Below are 18,927 nucleotides of genomic sequence, written 5' to 3'. Positions count from 1 at the left end.
AGTCCTAGCAAGACTCAGGATTTCATTTCAAACAGACCCAAATTAAGTACTTTATCATAATGGCAATATAGAACAAAAATCTCACATTAAATGTTAGTGGGGAAGATGAAGAAGTCTGTTATCTGTTCCCCTTGTACCACCTGTCATCACCTTCAGCAGGTGATACCCATGTAGCATAGTCTTTCTGTGGAGAAACTGCAAGCGAGGGAGGAAAAAAGAATAGGAAAGGAAAAGTAAGCAAACCCACAACAAGCCCCTAAAAGTAAAAATATTTCACAAGATCACTCTATCATTGTTGCCTTTCAGTTGCAAAATATTATAAAGGTAACTCAGAGGGTAATTCTCTTGCTAAAGATACTCTTGTCTGACAGTTTTAAGGTTTCCATGATAGATGGTGAAGAAATCGGCAGTACACCTACAACAGGTAGGGGAACAAAACCAAACAAGCCACTGTCACCAAACTCTCTCCTTTCCTTGTGTTCACCAATTACTCCTACTCTTCACTATTACAAACTAATTAACAGTAATGACACTAATGACTAATTAATAAGCAAAGCTAATTAAAATAAATAATTAACAACCCATTAACTAATAACTGATCAACTAATTACTCCTCGCCTTGCTTTTAAAACATGTAGTCTTAATTCTAACAAAAGGCAGGTCCAACCTCCTGCAACAAACCTGTAAAAATTGGTCTCAGGATGGAATGGAAAAACCCAAAAAATACATGTCACTCAAGGCAAAAACTAATAAAATAATCCCAAACAAAACTCCGTTTCAGTCACTGTTAACTACTTTTTATGAATATTCAACAGGCTCATTATAATCTCTTCACAAAGAATAGTGAAGACAAATCTGAAATGAGCATCAAAGTCTGTGAAAAAAATTTTAGCCTAAAGAAAAGATTTCAGAAATACACCCTTAAAATGTAGTTATTCCCTTATTCACTACGTATGACCATGCACATCAGTACACATCTAACAAACATTCTACATCAGAAGCCAGAGATTTGTACTTACTTGTGCATTTTCATAAAACAAAACATCAGGCACTTTCATTTTCTCAGCTGAGTTATAAATTGGCATCGTCACAGATCCTATCTTCAGAATTCCATCTTTTATTTCACCTAGATATTTTTCAGGAAACAAGAAAATGCATTACTTACACCATCCTCTAAGCAGACATGCAATCAATCCTCAACACTGCAAGTAAAGACTAAAAAATTTTAACAAGGCTGTGTGTTTCAGCAAATTAATACACTCTCTTTAAAATTGCCAAGAAATCTATTACAATACGTGATGAATAGGTGATCTTATGGGAAAGCTACCATAAGAAACACTAGAAGTTGGGACTGCTACCTTGGTTTAATGTCATACTCTGATTTTATTATTGGAATATTGTAATTAGGCTGCATTTCCAAAAACTTTATCACCCTCTTTCTCCATGTTCTCTCTCCCTGTCCCACTGGGGAGTGGGGTGTGGAGAGGAGTGAACTCTTTGGATGCTTGGAAAGAGCCAAGTCCAACCCACAACAGTATAAAGATACTGCTGATTCTCCCTCTCATTTTTGCTAAAACGGGTTAATGCCAGAACATGAACACGTGTAACATTTTGGTGAAAGTTGGCTAAATCTGCACTGGTTGAAATAACCTTTAACTACAGGTCTAGGAGAAAAAGTACATCAGAAAACTGTCTTAGATCAAAGGAACCATAAAGTCTATACCCTTAGGAAAATAATCACAGAATCATAGAATCATAGAATTGTTCAGGTTGGAAGGGACCTTAAAGATCATCTAGTTCCAAGCCCCCTGCTATGAGCAGGGAACCCTACCACTAGACCAGGCTGCACAAAACCTCATCCGACCTGGCCTTAAAAACCTTCAGGGATGGGGGATAATAACTAAGTGTAAATAATAATATTGTGCAATAAAAAATAGTAATAGTTTTTGCCACTAATTTCTTAGTCCGCTATGGTATAAAACTGAAAGTAGCCTGATTTCTAGACAGATGTTTTTAGTTGGTCACCTGTTATTCTATATGGCTCTGTCTTTACGGCATGAAACAGAGAAATGTCAGGTTAATTAACAGGATGTGTCTAGATAAAAAAAAGAACGGACAGCAAGCAGGCTCACACAACTGGCAAGAGTTCAGATTTTATATATATAGTTTTTATACATACAAAAAATGCAAATAGATATAATAGTACATGGATGGCTGCATACGTATGTGTGCATTTGTATATGTATGTACACATACATACACATACATACAGCTGCACATACATATTATACTGTATATAATAGATGTGTAATAGATGTATCATTAAGATGTGTTTACATATATATTTTTGTATATGCACACACATAAATGAAATCTATAAAAACACAATCCATACTAATTATAAACAAAGATGTGTTTATTACTGCAAAGATCTAACAGTAAAAACACAGAAGTCAAATACATCCCAAAACTGAGAATAAACATAAAGAAGATTGACAGCAGAGATAACACTGGTGAAGGCAAGTAAAGGAAAAGTTTAATGAATGGAAAATGGCAGATTGTTCACTCTGTGTTGCCTGACAGATGATATGAAAAGATATGCAGCCAACATTAAAACCAGGGGTCATTCAGAAATGAGAAAGCAGAAGAGATAAAAAGGGCAAAAGCAAAAATGTACGTGTAGCACTGAAGGCTACTGCAAGGGAGTCCAAGTTGGATGAGGCAAAGAAACCAAGATTTGATCAAAAAGGGCAATATCTACCAACCACAGCAATTTAAAGAGAAAAAAGAAGGGACAAAAACGAAGAATTGTGTGCCAGAATGAAAGCAAAACATAACCCAAGACTTCTACAAGAGTCTGACTTAGAAAAGGGTTGATTTAAAAAGTGGACAGACATGATGGTTTAAAAAAAATCAGAGACATATTAAGATCAATCCAAAGTTGTAACTGTACAGAGGAGAAGTTTTCAGTGATGGGAGGAAAAGAAAAATACAAAAAAAGGCCATCCAAGAAAGCCTGATGACACGGATCTTAAATACTGGGAAACACTTAAACATGATGGAAAACAAAATTCTATGAGCTGGGAATATAGTAGACAATACAAAAGTATCAACATGCTGAGAGCAGCACTGCATTCTGATACAACAAAGTGAAAGGGATATACCTGGAGCAAACTACACTTAATTTTGAGGACAATTAATACACCTTTATATTCTCAATCATCTGAGTAACATTCATGAAGAGTGGGACAAAAGATGGCAGAAGCTTACATGCATAATCCTTTTCTTCGAGATTCTTCATGTCATCTGGACTTGTCTCAATACCAGAATCCTGAAGATTTTTATGTAAAGCTGATCTGGCAAGGGTTGGTAAAAACCTAAATGAAGAAAAATAATAAGGAAGTTGCATTTTAAGGATTTTTTTTAATGTTTACAGTATTTTCTGTAATCTAAAATCAGTATGAAGCTTTATTTGGACCTCCAAGCCCTGGAAGTCTATTTCTTTCACACTTCAATAGTCTTCAACACTTCACGTTATCCCTAAGGAAAGAAACTGAGTTTCTTTCATAGGGAATGAATTACATTTGTGACTGAGTGTTCATTTTAAAATGCTTCAGTGTTATAAAATACTGCAACAGGGTTGTAGTATATACTGGAAGTATGAAATGTCCTCATTCCTCATTAGTAAGAGCTACAACAGAAACAACGTGGTTTTGGAAATACTCTCTCTCCTGACTCAGTTCACTTGGACCCCAGGTTTCAAAGAGAAAAGAGTGAGCTCTGAGGTGTCCAGAACTAGGCCTCTTCAGTTCTCCAAAACTTTTTATAATTACAATTTGCTTTCTTTTGAGAAAAACACAAACAACACCACTTAGATGTTCGTAACTTTTCTAGCTACAGCTTTTAGAAGTGAAACCAAGACTTCACCAAGCATTTAGTCATACTAGATACATTAATATATCTCCACTTTGAGTGTTTTGATACAGTGAAGTAATGCTTAATAATGGTGATCTAATTTATATAATGTAATGAAACATCTTCATAAAGATGAGGAAAGAATACAAAGTCATTTCTACTTCCTTCTTAGGTTTGAGAATGCCACAAAAACAATTCTAAAGAGATAACAGACTTAAGGAGCAAGACAGCAACTGTATTTACTAAATTGCATTAAAAGCTATCTTGCATGTTAGCAATTGACCAGGAAGCTCTTGAACTTCCACCAAAACTAGCACGTCTACCTGGAAAGGCAGGCTTTATTAACAGCATAGTAAAGGTTTTCATCTGGATGTTGTGACAGTCGACGACAAATTCGCAGTAATTGTCGAGTAGATAAAGATGAAGCCAGTGACTGTGCCTGCCAAAAAATACAAGGTAATTTAATTGTTTGATCTGTGGGAGTGGATCTTGAGGTTTTAAACCCAACAACTCAGGAGAAAAAGGTAATCCAAAAAGCATTATTTCAACTTTTCTCCTAATTTATATGTGCTTTCTGCTTCCTACAGTAGCTTCTGCTTTTTAATCTGCAAACTTGTAATTCTTCATTTGTTGCAGAATTCACTACCATGGAAATAATGAGGTCATCAAAAGATTAGCCTTATAATTTCACTTGATAAGCAACAGGAAGAAAAAAGTACTGCTAACTGAATTTTATTCACTATATAAAACCTTATACTAAACAATACTAAAAAGAATAAGGAGGTTAGCCACTGTAAAAGAACCCACATCCTAAAATCTTGTCTGCTTTTCCCAAATTGAACGTGAGCTCCACATGTAATGCTCTGGCAAAGGGTCTGGCAGGATTCTTGGACGTATAAACAAGACAACACTGGGCAGCAGCAAGGAGATTGTATCACCTCTGCACATGCCTTCTGGGAGGGCCCTTACTGGAACACTATGTCCTTTTCTGTTGTCCACATGTTAAAATAAATGCTGGAAACTGGACATTATTCAGCAGTTACAAAAATGATTCAACGCCTGGGAAGGCAGACCTCAAACAAATACAGCAAAATTGAAAAACTAACAAAAAAAACAAATCAAGTGACTATGTATTTAAAGAGAGATATAAAGACTGAGAAAGAAATCATTCTATAATTATATCTACCGGATGAAGGTATCTAATACAAATAGGTTCCTTATTTTAGCAGGAAACACACAACAATGAGTGTGATCTGATAAGGCATGCCATGCTTTGCCTGGGTCAAGAGAAATATTTTAATTGGGTAATTTGAAAACGTTTTGTTTTGGGTCATATAAATGATTTCTAACTGCATTACAACTACCTTAATACATTAAGCTGTTTCAACTAGAAAAAAAAGTCCCGAAATTTGCTATCCGGAGAGGGAAGTGAAAAGCAACGCCATGAATTTCAGAGCCTTCTTTTCCACACATAATCATTTGCAACCACAAGAAATATCTTAACACCAATCCTTTCCTATGGAATGCTGCAGTTTAGACAAACAGGCATTAACTTTTTTTAATCAAAGTGGGTTTTTGTTTGTTTTTTTAAAAATCAGCTCTATGCAATTGTACAAAACTTTTCTCTGATTTGGAGAAAGCAAAGGATATTTTTTTAGCATAGCTGTAAGCAAGAATGATATAGGTTGAGATAAATGCAAAGATTCCTCCTTGATGGAAGACTGTGAAGCATCTTCTGAGCCATCATAGTTAACGACCCAGCATTATGAACACTGTCATGTAAATGATGGCACGTCAAATGTTATTTCAAAGCTTGCTCAGCCATGTGTGAAGCCTGGGCAAGGGAGAGAGGGTAGTACTGTATCCTTGTTATCCCTGCTCACTAGCCAGAATCCTTATTGCCTTTGGAGATTATATTCTATTTCCAAAAAGTATCTTAAAGACCTGAAAGATTCCCAAGTAGAGTAAGTTTTGGCAGGTAACCAATCCTCCTAAGTCACAACCTATGGGACTGCACTGATGGAGAATGGCAGCTGGGCACCATAACTGAGGTTGTTCATTTCATACATTATACCACCTTGATAAATCCAGTCTTTAAGGACAAGAGCATTTTAAGGTCTCCATTACATATAGCATCGAATTCTGCCATGGAATAAACAAGCAGAGATGACAGGCCCACAGAGGAAAAGCTGTATCACATCATCTAAATATTTCAACTGGCAGTTACAGTTCTGGGAAAAAAATTTCCTCTTTTCCCTTAAATGTTGCATTGTCTTTTTAATTTTTTTTTTATACAGAACAACTGTTAACTCAAAATTGGGTTAGTGACAGTCTTTGTAATAAACATATACGAGGCATCTAATTCAACAGGATCTTGATTGTAGTCTCTAGATTCTATTGTAAAAAAAGCAAACAATTCCAATGACGCAGACAACGCCCACAGGCCAAGTATTCTACAGGTATTCTTCTATTGTTAACAAAATAACTTTAAACAATGGTTAATATTTCAGCATAATCTCTTGCAGAGGCTTACTTACTTAGGCAAGTCTATAAATAGCCTGCCATACCTAAGGCAAACATTTCAGTTCTCTGCACAGCCATGCTATTCCCAACATGTCTCATGTCACTGCTGATCTACAAGAATCCTCCCTCGATCCATACAGTGACTCACTTCTTATCCAACACCACATACTTCATTTAACTATTTCACAATGCTATAGACATCTTCATATTTGAAAGGAATTTTTATAATGCTCTGTTCAGGTGTGGTGTGTCTTCAAGTTTGTCAAAACCAATACATTTATACACTAGCTGTAGGAAGGTAAATAGGTAATAACAACACTGTCCCAAACCTGTACTTAAAACTCAAGCTTTTAATTTAGTTATTTTAAGCTCAGAAGACAATGACAGCCTCTCTCAGTTTCTTAAATATTAATACTGAAAAAAACTACTACTTACATTAAAATAATTAAAACTAAGGAGAACAGATTACATTTGCATACCAGTTAAAACTGCTGGATTCCAATTAAAATGTTTTACATTTTAGTTAGATTAAAAACAACCAGTGACTTAGCTGCCATAGCAGTAACTTCTCTTTCTTTTCACCATGATTTGAATGCATCTTTTTTAAGAATTTTGTGGTTACTATGTCAGCAGAACTTTTTTTTCTTTAATTGAATAGACTGTAGCAGTAACAGCCTGGAGTTCTGGAGCTTTTGTTTTCCTTAGTCTTTGCCGTTGCCCATTGGCATTTTATAATGGCTAGGTAGTTCCCACTGCCCAAAAAGCCCAAATAATTTCAGCTACCAAAGGTCCAATGACTACAGTAAAGTAATAAAACAATAATCAGACATGCACAATTGTATTCCTACCTATTCAAAAGGTGCCTCAAGCATGTTTCACTGCGAGCCACATAGCTAAACCCACTGACAACACATGTACTGTTCTGCCTGACTTCTCTGGGATTCAGGCATTTCCTAAAAAGTTTTACTTATGCACATTCTAAATATGTATAATATAAATTTAAAAAGGTTAAAATATAAGGCATAGTAATTGCTAGCAATAATTTTCTGTGGCTGGTTTTCCAACCAGGCAGCTTCTGAAATAACTCTATAGCTTAGCACACTTCATCCAGCCTTTGTTAAAACAACCAGTCAGAGTAGGAGAAAATAAATTATTTTCTTTAAAAAAAGGGCTCACAGTGGAATCATTTGTCTCCCGAAGCTTGTGTGTTAAGGACAACAACTGCTTCACAGCAACACTGGGTACATTTGGAACCTGTTTGAAAGAAAAACAGTATTAATCTTAATGCAAGATTGGCAAGTTACATATACAGCTACAGCCAGATGCAATGAATATACCCAGTTGCTGTGGTTGCTTTATGTCAACCAAAAAGGAATGCATTTTTAACAAAGAGTATTCTTCCATTACAGCATCATTTAATATCATAATACAAATGCTAATTTATATCAATACCATTAAAACATAAGCAGATGAAGAAGACTCAAAAATGAAGACTCATTTATGCTAATAAATGAAATAGCAAAATATTTCTTACATAGCAAATAATCATGTTCAGTAAGCAATAGTCAGTAAGTGCCTAAAATACTGTATGTACTTGCCATTTCTTTAATAACTTGAATTTCTTCATTTTTGCTTAAAGGTCGAACGTTATGAAAAAGAAACAGAGTCAGAAATTCTGGACCGAGCCATTGTTGGGTACTACTTCCAATGACAGGGGGTTCTGCTAAGACCACTATTCTGAAAGAAGGGTGGATAGGAAAGATAGACCTGCAAAAGAAAGTTTTAAAAAAATGCATTACCTGGCTTAGGTAGGGAACATCCAATTTAATTTTTACAATAGCTAGAAAAAGAATTGAATTATTGTACTGAGCCATATCACAGTCTATTCAGCTGATCTGCAATGCCATTTTATTTTAAAACAAAGACACCATAATTTTATAAATTTTACAGATTTTTTATGCCCAGAAGGATACCCAAGTCTTCTCATCTGTAACAGGACTTGCATGCTTCAAGATAAACAAATAACCAGCAACTAAGCTACTGTCTACCACTTTGCACAACTGAAATGGACATATCTTGCTCATCTGAAGGACTTCTACACATGCTTTACCTAAAACAGGATGTCTCACAGGCAAATCAGGGAGAGAACAAGATCTACCAGAGCTGCAGTAATGAGTAACTTCTTTTACTCAGACAGAAAGACAGGATGACACTGTAGAGACTGGCCTAGATACCACAAAGAGATGGATTTAAAACAGTTTCGGAACAGTTCCCTTACTGCTGCTCTTTGTGGCCCTTGGAAAATCACCTAGACTCTTACAGAGGGATTAATATGCCTAACTTCAAAATATCCCTGAAAGCTATACTTCCAAGACCAGACCAGCCACCTCATCCTTGGCTCATTTTAGAGTCACCATGGGGAGACAGGTTCCTCCAATGGCAGATTAAGACTTACAAGAACTTCAGAAATGCCCTACTGGGTTATTCAATCTACCCATCTTGCTACAAGTTCCTTCTCTGATTACAACAGCTGGAGATACTCCCTGGGGAAAGCATATAAGCCCAGCCACGGCCAGCAGTCTGTTCCTCTCATACTCCTCTGGCATCTCAAATCCTGTCTTCAAAGACATTAGAGGGTAGACGTCTACTTACATTAATGTCTGTTTATTCACAACTTTGTCTAATCCCTTTCTGAACTTCTTCATCCTATCTACCTCCACAACCTCCTGTGGTTGTAAAAGGTACTTCTATGATTATTTTTAAAAAAATCTTTATGTAACTGACCTGCTAGGTTCAGTCAATGTCCTCTAGTTCACACTGCAGGATTTCGTGACTAACAGACCTAGATACCTGTCTATTTGATTCCACTGGAGATAATGGGAGCTTACTGTGATAAACACAAAGCCACAAACTTAAATACACAACTTTTAGATGCCCATGTTAGGACAGAAGACCACTGCTTCTGTTTTTGGTATCTTTGCCTTCTTCACATCTTTTGTTTCCCTTATCTATGTAATATAACCTATTTGGACTGGGAACTAATTTGTACTCATCAGTCAACACAACTACATAATCTCCAAAAGAAGGAGAAATAATAATGACTCAGACACAAAAGCCATTCAGATTGTGCAAGGAAGGCCTGTTTTCAACAATTACTTTCACAATACTCTTATTAAAATAGGATACATCAATTTGGAGAAAGCAAGTGAAATTTAATTAGACAGCTTATGCTGCTAGATATGCCTATTTCATGTAATTTTCCATATAATTTACTACATTTGAAATCAAAACACTTGGAGGCAAGTATTCCTCCTGGTTAAACTAAGGTGGAAAATGATGGCAGAAGCAAGAAAGTGACCACTAAACATAAATCAACAAATCTACTGCCTAGTTTGCTCATCTGTTTGTCGCAACACTAAACCTGTGATACAACAGAGCGATTACAGCAAATGGTCTCTTGGCTCAAAGTAAACACAGGGGTTAGCATGAGTTATTCTCAGCTGAAAGTCGTAAGCCTGGAAGGTACTCCCTGAGTGATAAAAATAGAAACAGATGTCTGAAAACATCACATGAAAGAGGAAACACTGGGAATGTCACTGTCACTAAGCATAAAAGAAGGTCAGGGAACATTAGCCAACCTTATTATAGAAGAAAACATTTCCTAGAGAGGGTAAATACATATATTTCCAGTCTCACCTGCTCCCAGCCATTACTAAGAAGAAAAACCCTCCTCCAGGAATCCAACAAATTTGAAGGACCAAATCTTCTGCAATACCATAAGAGAACACAAGAAACTGCCAGCTTTCCCTGGTGAAGGGAATATTCCTCTTGTACCACCTCCATGTTACTGCGTAACTCCAATGGCACAGTGGGGACAGCCAGGGAAGGCACGGAGAACAGTGAGAGGAGGGAGGATGCAAAATCAGGGCAAGTAAACTTGGTGATATCAGTTTAAGTCACTGACATCCTCTCTAGAGTTGGGACATATCGCAAACCACTGTTGTAGGTTTCCAGTTTGTAAACATGAATAAAGCTATCTGCCTACTTCAAAAGCCTATTGTTTGGACTGATGTCTGCAATGTTGAAAATATCCAGCTAAGTGTATTGTTAAAACAAATGCCACAAATTATTCAATCCTGCAATGGTCTGGAAGTTCCCAGCTTCCATCAGTGCAACTGGAGAGCTTCAAAGTAGTTCCATTGTATTACAGAACAAGCTTCTGGAGGAATATAATATGGGGCTCCTCCATGGAGCTATATTTTACGAAATTGAAATCCTTGACACTTCGTGTTATTTGTAGATGAAGGCGAAGTACATGTATCCTGTTAAAAACTTGATACCTTTTAAATGAATGGGCCTTAAACACAGTTGGAAGACTTGGTGTTAGTTGATTAATACAAACAGTGTCTATCCTCTCTATTAAATGTTTACTGACAACACAGACAGCAGCAGAGCACTCTCGTAATAATACACGTGTCCTTCTTCTGACATCAGTGTTTAATTCCAATCAAGGATTATTGCCACTTCTCTCAAGAGGAAGATCAGAACACTGTCTGTTCAGAGTGATTTTAGAGAAAGATTTTCTTGTTATTGACACATGGCTCTGAGCAATTAAAGCCTCTCCTTAAAAAGGGGAAAAAAAGCTGAACAGCATTCCTAATGCCACCTTGCAAAACCAAACTATTTTTAGTTGTCTCTTCCCATAATGCAATTTAATAAATCTCATTTTCTATCAAAATAAGGAACAATTTAAGAGTTGAAAATTGCCATAATATTAGGACCACAATGACCTATTGTTGTTTTCTTGCTGTTTTTCTTCAATTTCACCACCGTCTAAAATGAATAGATTTCGTTATCTGCAAAATTCACTAAACTGGCCTCCCCCCAACAAAAGAAAATGAAGTAAAACCTAGAAAATGTAAGCAGTTAAAAACTGTTATTGTTTGCTAAATTCACTCCCTGCCACATTTTATATTTACTTTGTGTTCCCCCTTTCAACCTAATCGCATGGAAAATAATCCATTGTCTGCAAGGCATTAAAACCATCCATGCATTATGAGTGACTTCTTTTAGCTTCTGAACAATCCTATTATGTGCCTACTTCTAGGTTTTCCTGTAACAGTTGTCCTTCTCCTCACCACACCAAGGAGGTGACAGGTAATTGGCACTGAGAAGGATGAGTAGCAGGAAAGGACGCAGTCCTGGAATCAAAGAGCAACTACTGATATTGCATCCTGGAGCCAGTGAAAGGTAGTTATGCTTTCAGAATATGTAAGGGACTATTAATGATGTCCTGGAACACCTTCAGTTCCTCAAGGGATGACAAAAGCAGTGTCCTCTCTACAAAGAAGTGGTTTGCTGATGACAAAGAACCCCATAGCCAAAACCAAAGAAGTGGATACATGTCTGCTTTACTTTATCCTGGCTTCTATTGAGTGTAAGTCAGTAGAGGAGAAAACTGAACAAGGGCCAGATTGAACATTTCACCAGGGGAAGGTGGGATTCTCAGGACAGTGGACTTCAGCTAATTTAATACAATTTTTTTTTAATCTTTATCCAAGACGGAACTGTATGTTCACACTGAGCTTCCAGATGTAAGAATGTCTATATACTCCTTCTAAACAAGGAATACAGATGTGAAGCTATAATCTCATAAGAGAGATTTGATCGAGAAAGACAGGCAGTACCGAAGATGAATATGTGACAAATTTTCTAGGGTTTTGAAGTATATTGGCATAAACTAAAGGGTATCACGCAGTAAGCAAAACAGCACAGCAACTGCCATCCTGCCTGAAAGCACCTTGGACAAGACCATGGACATGAAAGCACGGATAAGGAGATTCACACAGTGACTAGATCTATTTTGAAATACAAAGTCCAATGTAAAGTGGGGATATCTTGGACCTTTTTAATTTCTCTCTTCAAAGTCTGGGCTTGAAACTCTGATAAACAGAAAACTTCACCGACATGTAGTTAAAATAAATGCAACAAGTGCCCATCCAGCTGGGTTTATGGACTCAGCAACATGGACACAATTTGCAACAAGCAGGCTGAGATTACACCATATCTATGAAAAACCCTACAATAAATGTTACAGAAGATTTAAAATTAAGTTTGTTCTGTTGGCTTTTTTTTTTTCCCAAAACACAGCATTTTGGATCAAAAGGGAACTTGAACTAAGAAAACAACCAGTAAAATAGATTTTCTAAAGGACAGACTACAAAGGAGGTCAACGAAAAAAATTAACATAGAATCACAGAATGGTTAAGGTTGGAAGGGACTTTAAAGATCATCAGGTTCCAACCACCCTTCTGTCAGTGGGGACACCTCACACTAGACTAGGCTGCATAAAGCCTCATCCAACCTGGCCTTAAACACCTCCAGGGAAGGGTCTTCCACAGCCTCCCTGGGCAACCTATTCCAGGGCCTTACTACCCTCATGGTGAAGAATTTCTTCCTGGTGTCTAACCTAAATCTGCCTTCTTTCAGTTTAAAACTGTCACCCTTGTCCTATCACTACCCTCTATGGTGAAGAGCCCCTCCCCAGCTTTCCTGTAGCCCCTCCAGGTACTGGAAGGCTGCTATAATGTCTTCCAGGAGCCTTCTCTTCTCCACAAGAATTGGTATTCAGTGAGAAAACAGAGAAACAGAGCAGCATCACAGATGCATTCCTACTGTAACTGATAAGGCCTCTTAAAAGTTTGGGCACATGCACACCCTGCGGTATAAATCTGAGCACGGACTTTTGACATGAAACTTCAAGTGTTTTTTTCAGAGGTTAGAGCCACTTAAGAATTGCAGTACGTTCAGCTCCTTATATATTACTGAATATTAGACTGCATTTGTTTTGATATACACTCAACAATATCCCTCTCATTATCTACAATTGCTCAGCATTGTTTGACTTTGTATCAAGTATGGTCATCAGACAACTAAAAAACGTTTCTATCTACGGAATGTCTCTGGCAGACAAGTGGAAGTGAAGAAACAAAAAGAATAAGCATAATGGGTCCCAACCCATCCTTAGGATTTCCTGCTCCATGTTATTTGTAAATTTAATACCATCTTTCTACTTAATGAGGCAAAAGAAAATAACAAGTTATATTTAACTTCAACTTAGCTTTATTTTCCAATACTCTTAGTAAAATGTTCCAAAATTAAGTATTATATACCTCGGTATCTATATTCTTATATACTTAAAATTTCTCTTCCATTTTTAGCTCCTTCCCTTAAAGAATATTGAATGCTTTCCTTTTAGTTCCAGCACTCTAAACAGGATATAATTTTCTCATGCCACAAAAGGAAAGAAAACTTATGAGGAAACTGATGTTTGAAATGTTTCTCTTAGTGATTAGAAGGTATCGATTTAATAGGTAAGCATTTTGCATGATGTATTTGTAAAAAAAAAAGGAAAAAAATTAAGCTCTTTACAGGATGAAATGCTGTTTGCATTCTATAGTCATAACTGACACTTTACCTTTCCTGTAGTTTCTCATCAGAGATCTGTAATTCTTCTTTTAAGTTTCGGTATCTATCTTCTCTTAACAATCTGGTGCCATCATAGAGAGTCAGTTCTCTGTCATGTATTAGTCTGTTTGAAAAAACAGAATTAGCTTTATCTGACCTTTGATTACTTTTTAAATAGTTACATTAACTAACACTTTTTTAAAAAATGCTTCCTTAGTCAACATGGGTCATCATAAAAGGAAAAAGCTATACCGATTAAAGATGCACCCAGGCATGTAGATAAAATAATATGCATAAGTAAACAGTTTCAGTGCATAGTCAGTTAAGCAACTTACTTTAAACAAATATAGTAATTAAATGAAAAATTCTGTCTTACCAGTAGAGTGTGCTTAAATGACATGAAAGAGCCATTTTCCTATACTTGTACCAAGTAATATACTTCTGTTTTGTTTCTTGAAGCAATATATTTCGGTAGGCTTTAATGATTAACATACATACAGACCCAGCTTTTATTTTGTTTACCCAGAAGTTGACTAGATATAATGCATGTCCAGAAAAAAAATTCAGAAGGCAAAGCTAAATTGAACAAAACCAGGAAAAAACAGGCAAGCATAGTTTTCTCTTCTGCCTTCTTCATATGTATATAACAAAAGAAGGCAAAAAACAGTTTTGCTGCAACGTGCTTTTAAAGCTGATGGTGTCCTTTAAGTTTGCAAAAGGCAGCATAGAAAGTGGGCACATGAAAACGTGCGCAGAAAAATTAAAATAGTATTTGCTATTACCGCTTCTGTTCTGCAAAGCTTAATTTTTTTGTTTGTTTTATGAAATAATGTTTAGAAAGAGCTCTTTGCATTCAATATAAAGTATGCTTTTACATGTAACTGTAATGTTCACATTCTATTTAGAAGCAAAATGCATTAAAATACTGTGAACATTTTCTGACATCTTGCACTTTCAAATCATTGTGCTAATATTACCGATTTTTAGATTTCATAAGTTTAGAGTAAAATCTAACTTGCTCTTCAATTCAGATTTATATTCTCTATTTATGAAGAGTAGAAATGCCCTACATTGTTACAGATTTATAAAGAACACAGAAGAATTGCTTCTGCTTTTAAGTATGTAAAGACTGAGGATTACATATTCTATGAGACTGCAATGTGCAGCTTGATTTTTACAGTATTCCTGAAGTCATAAAGTCATATTCCCCAGAAGGAACTTAATTGCTCAGTGTGCATGTGCTCAACGAACAGATCACGCACACCCCAGCATCACCATGCTCCCATTCTGACCTTTGAAGTACAGCTAGAGTGCCAGGGTTAATTCGATGAATGCCATCAAGAATAACAAGCTTTCCTTCCAGGGCAGCAGTAACAAGTGGTGATGGTCTCCAAGCAGTGTCTCCATTAGGAAGAGTATACCTCTGCTGCAGCAAATCTCTAGCTGTCATATCCTGTAAGTATCAATTAATCAGAAGAATATATTTATGTTCTGTTTTCTTCATCTACAAATACCTGTTTTCTCCTTTAACAACTGCATTCTGTTTTCCCTAAGAATTTACCCCACTAAGATTATCAGGCAATCTTCAATTACTTTTCCGAAGAGTATTAGAAATACACACACAAATCTACACACACACTACAATAAATAGTCTTTGGAAGTTCTATACTTGCCAATATGACCTCTCTGAAACCAGAACAAATGCCTTCCCCCCTCCTTAATGAAAGTATAGGATAACTTGTACACAGCTCTGTGTACAGAAGGGGGCAGCAATTTACACCTGGAACAAACAACAGTCATTTATTTAATATAGAAGTAATCACCTGAAAGAACAAAGATTTCATCATTTAATCTTGGACACAAACCAGTGTGACATTACACCTCTCAGCAGGAAAATGCAGTGGAAGCATCAGAGAATAAAGGACAGTGTAAGAAAGAAGTCAGTAACTCACTAAATATCAAAAGTACATAACATATAAAAAATAATACTTAAGGGATGAATCAAAACCAAAGGCGAAATCTAGCATATCCTCTGGCATGTCTATTTTAGATGTTCCATTATAACAGGCAGCAGTAGAGCAACAAAAATATAGTAGCTATTTTGTGACCTGGAAGATGAAATTTCTTCCTCAGCCTGTGCTATGAACAGAAATCAACCTAAAATCAGATAGAAAAATATTTTATATTGTAGCCGTAGCTTTTGCCTATGTTATTTTCACAGCTATAAGCCCTTTGAACTTTAAAGAATAAAAATAGAACACATTACGTCATATGGCTTGAATCATTTCCTCTTTCTACACTTCCTTAAAAGCCTTAAAATAACAGGACAAAGCCTGGTTTCTTCAGTGCTTCCACATTTGTATAATTTAAAGCCCCACATGCAAATCCACAAAACCAGACCATACTTTTATTGCGGAATTTCTGGCTTTTCACTGCTGTGTTTGGTCTATTTTATTAATGAATTAGACTAAAAGCAGAATGTGAAACATTTTATCAAAGCCTAAGAAAAAACTGGGTTTAGGACTTCCATCAGAAGCGTGCATTCAGTAGCTGATAAATGCTGTATAACTTTGCATTTAATTACCACACCTTCTGACAATTCACCTTTAGAGGTATGGAACCAGGTACAGCATGAATTGATCTGGAGCTTAGACACAGAATGTCCATCTGTAATTCCAATGACGACTTGGGAAACATGCATTAATTTTCAGAAGATAAAATTAGATAATATATTGCTGAGAAATATTTTCTGAAATATTAAATGAATTCTTATATCGTAATTTTAATGGTTGAATGAGATTCAATGTAGTGATGCATTAAACAGAAGTATCATTTCCTAATACCTGCACCATTTCTGGAAGGGATATTTTTATGGCTAAGTATCTGCCCAGAGATTTATTGTTTCTATTTATTTACTGTAAACCAATTCTCAATATATGATATTAAAAAGTAAGATGACGAGATACAGTATTATAATACTCAATAAAATCTCTCCCTTCGGAGGGGAGACAATAGAACTACATGAATTTATTTCCCCCCCTTATTTTGAGCGCAGTAATGGCAACATTATATCGTCTTGTGAAACAAAATGCTTATTTTAATTTGTAACAGTTATTATAACTTACATGTTCTACACTGTTGTTTATTGTCTAAAATATCTTGTATGCAGGAAAAAATAACTTTAGGAGAGGAAGAAAATAGGTTAACATCTGTCTCACTCACTTTAGCAGCTATAGCAATGCAAGCCTCCAGTCTTGCTGTTTTTCATGGCTTGCAGTGATAATTGTGTTCTTGGCATTATGAGGTGAAAAAAAAAATATGTTTCCTGCTTTTCATGCCAATTTGGGCTCATATTTTGTTAGTATTTCTGAAATAACAAACTGGAAGGAATTTGTAAAGAATAATTATGATGTCATGCAAAAAAAGAGAAATAAAAATAAATCCTAGAAACAAAAACTTCACAGTACACAAACACTAGTGCTGTGCTCAAAAGACTGTTTTTGCTGGGCAAGAAAAGGAGCAACTTGCTGGAAAACTGTTTTAACATCAGTTTATTTTATTATTTTTTTTTCCATGAAACTCTGGGGGAGAAAATGTTTTCTTTAGAACAAACCAGAAGTTCCTCACTAAAGTCCACAAAGAACTACCTGACTGCTGCTTCTCACTTACTGTTGCTTAACTGCGCTAAGAGACAACATGAAAACGAACCTTTCCTAATCAGGGTGAGTTTCCTTTGTCAGCAATTCACTTACATGGAATTTCATATAATTAGAAATCCATATCATGATGTCAGATATCACAAATGAGACAGCAATTTTCTCTGATCCAACTGTTAGTGTAAGAGATGATCTATGGGCTCAGAAGGTTTGGGAACCTTTGGTTTAGGTAAATTCAATTCTCATCTAACAACAAAAAAGCTGTTACAGGCTTTTTTTTCTGCAAAATCAATATAAAGAGCTATGCATTTTCACACTATTCAAGCCCTTTAATTTCAGCTAGAAAGAATGATGAAGCAACTAAAAGTAAACATTATATACATTTAAAAAATCTAAGAATTCTTCACAGAACCTAAAGAAAAACTGTGCTATTGCTCCAGACCAAGGGTAAGTGCCCCACCACTTAATTTTGTGCTGCAGAAAATATTGGAAAACAAAAAATCAACCACCAGACAAATAAAAGCCTTCTTAGGTTAGGAAATGGGTTTAGGACAATACGGTGCACTTCTCTCAAGAAAACAGAGACACCTTTTGAACAATTTTGGAGAACTGTGTACAGCTCTGGAGCGCTCATCACAGAAATGATGTGGAGCTGTTGGAGAGGGTCCAGAGAAGTGCCACAAAGATGGTCAAAAGGCTGGAGCACCTCTCCTACGAGCACAGGCTGAGAGAGTTGGGGCTGCTCAGTCTGGAGAAGAGAAGGCTCCATGGAGACCTTACAGCAGCCTTCCAGTGCCTGAAGGGGCTACAGGAAAGCTGGGGAGGGGCTTTGCACAAAAGGGGGCAGCAATAGGACAAGAGGTAATGGTTTTAAACTGAAAGAAGGGAGATTGAGGTTAGACATCAGGAAGAAATTCTTCACCATGAGGGTAGTAAGGCCCTGGAATAGGTTGCCCAGGGAGGCTGTGGAAGCCCCCTCCCTGGAGGTGTTTAAGGCCAGGTTGGATGAGGCTTTGTGCAGCCTGGTCTAGAGGGAGGTGTCCCTGCTCATAGAAGGGAGGTTGGAACCTGATGATCTTTAAGGTCCCTTCCAACCTTAACCATTCTATGGTTCTATAACCTAAGCAGAAAAATCAGCTAAATGTATAGCATTATCAAACTTGTCATAGCCTTTATTGATGAATTACTGTATGAATTAATACATTTAACGTCTTCTCCATCATTGAATTATGCTCTTACTTTGCTATGCAAAGCTCCTGATAGGTTATTACATGCTTTAAGAAAAACAAATGCATTCTTAAAATTTATCAGAAGATGCATAGCTCAACTACATTGTCATTTTCTATACACTGCTTCCTGTAAAAAC

At 36.4% G+C, this 18,927-nt stretch overlaps 1 protein-coding gene across 1 annotated transcript in view; it reads right to left on the bottom strand.

The window, feature by feature from the left end:
* The window catches only part of VWA8 (von Willebrand factor A domain containing 8), a 184,770-nt gene that overhangs the window by 112,472 nt on the left and 53,371 nt on the right, over positions 1 to 18,927 (bottom strand). The window contains exons 13-19 of the mRNA XM_051609029.1: positions 15,198 to 15,358; positions 13,916 to 14,029; positions 8,037 to 8,205; positions 7,615 to 7,692; positions 4,239 to 4,354; positions 3,271 to 3,377; positions 1,020 to 1,126 (exon numbers count right to left, since the gene is read on the bottom strand). Of these exons, the coding sequence (XP_051464989.1) occupies positions 1,020 to 1,126; positions 3,271 to 3,377; positions 4,239 to 4,354; positions 7,615 to 7,692; positions 8,037 to 8,205; positions 13,916 to 14,029; positions 15,198 to 15,358 (852 nt within the window). The remainder of the gene's footprint in view (positions 1 to 1,019; positions 1,127 to 3,270; positions 3,378 to 4,238; positions 4,355 to 7,614; positions 7,693 to 8,036; positions 8,206 to 13,915; positions 14,030 to 15,197; positions 15,359 to 18,927) is intronic.

The sequence above is a fragment of the Apus apus genome, chromosome 1, assembly GCF_020740795.1.
Source record: "Apus apus isolate bApuApu2 chromosome 1, bApuApu2.pri.cur, whole genome shotgun sequence".
In the NCBI taxonomy this organism is placed as follows: Eukaryota; Metazoa; Chordata; class Aves; order Apodiformes; family Apodidae; genus Apus; species Apus apus.
This window is presented reverse-complemented; position numbering and strand designations above follow the sequence as displayed.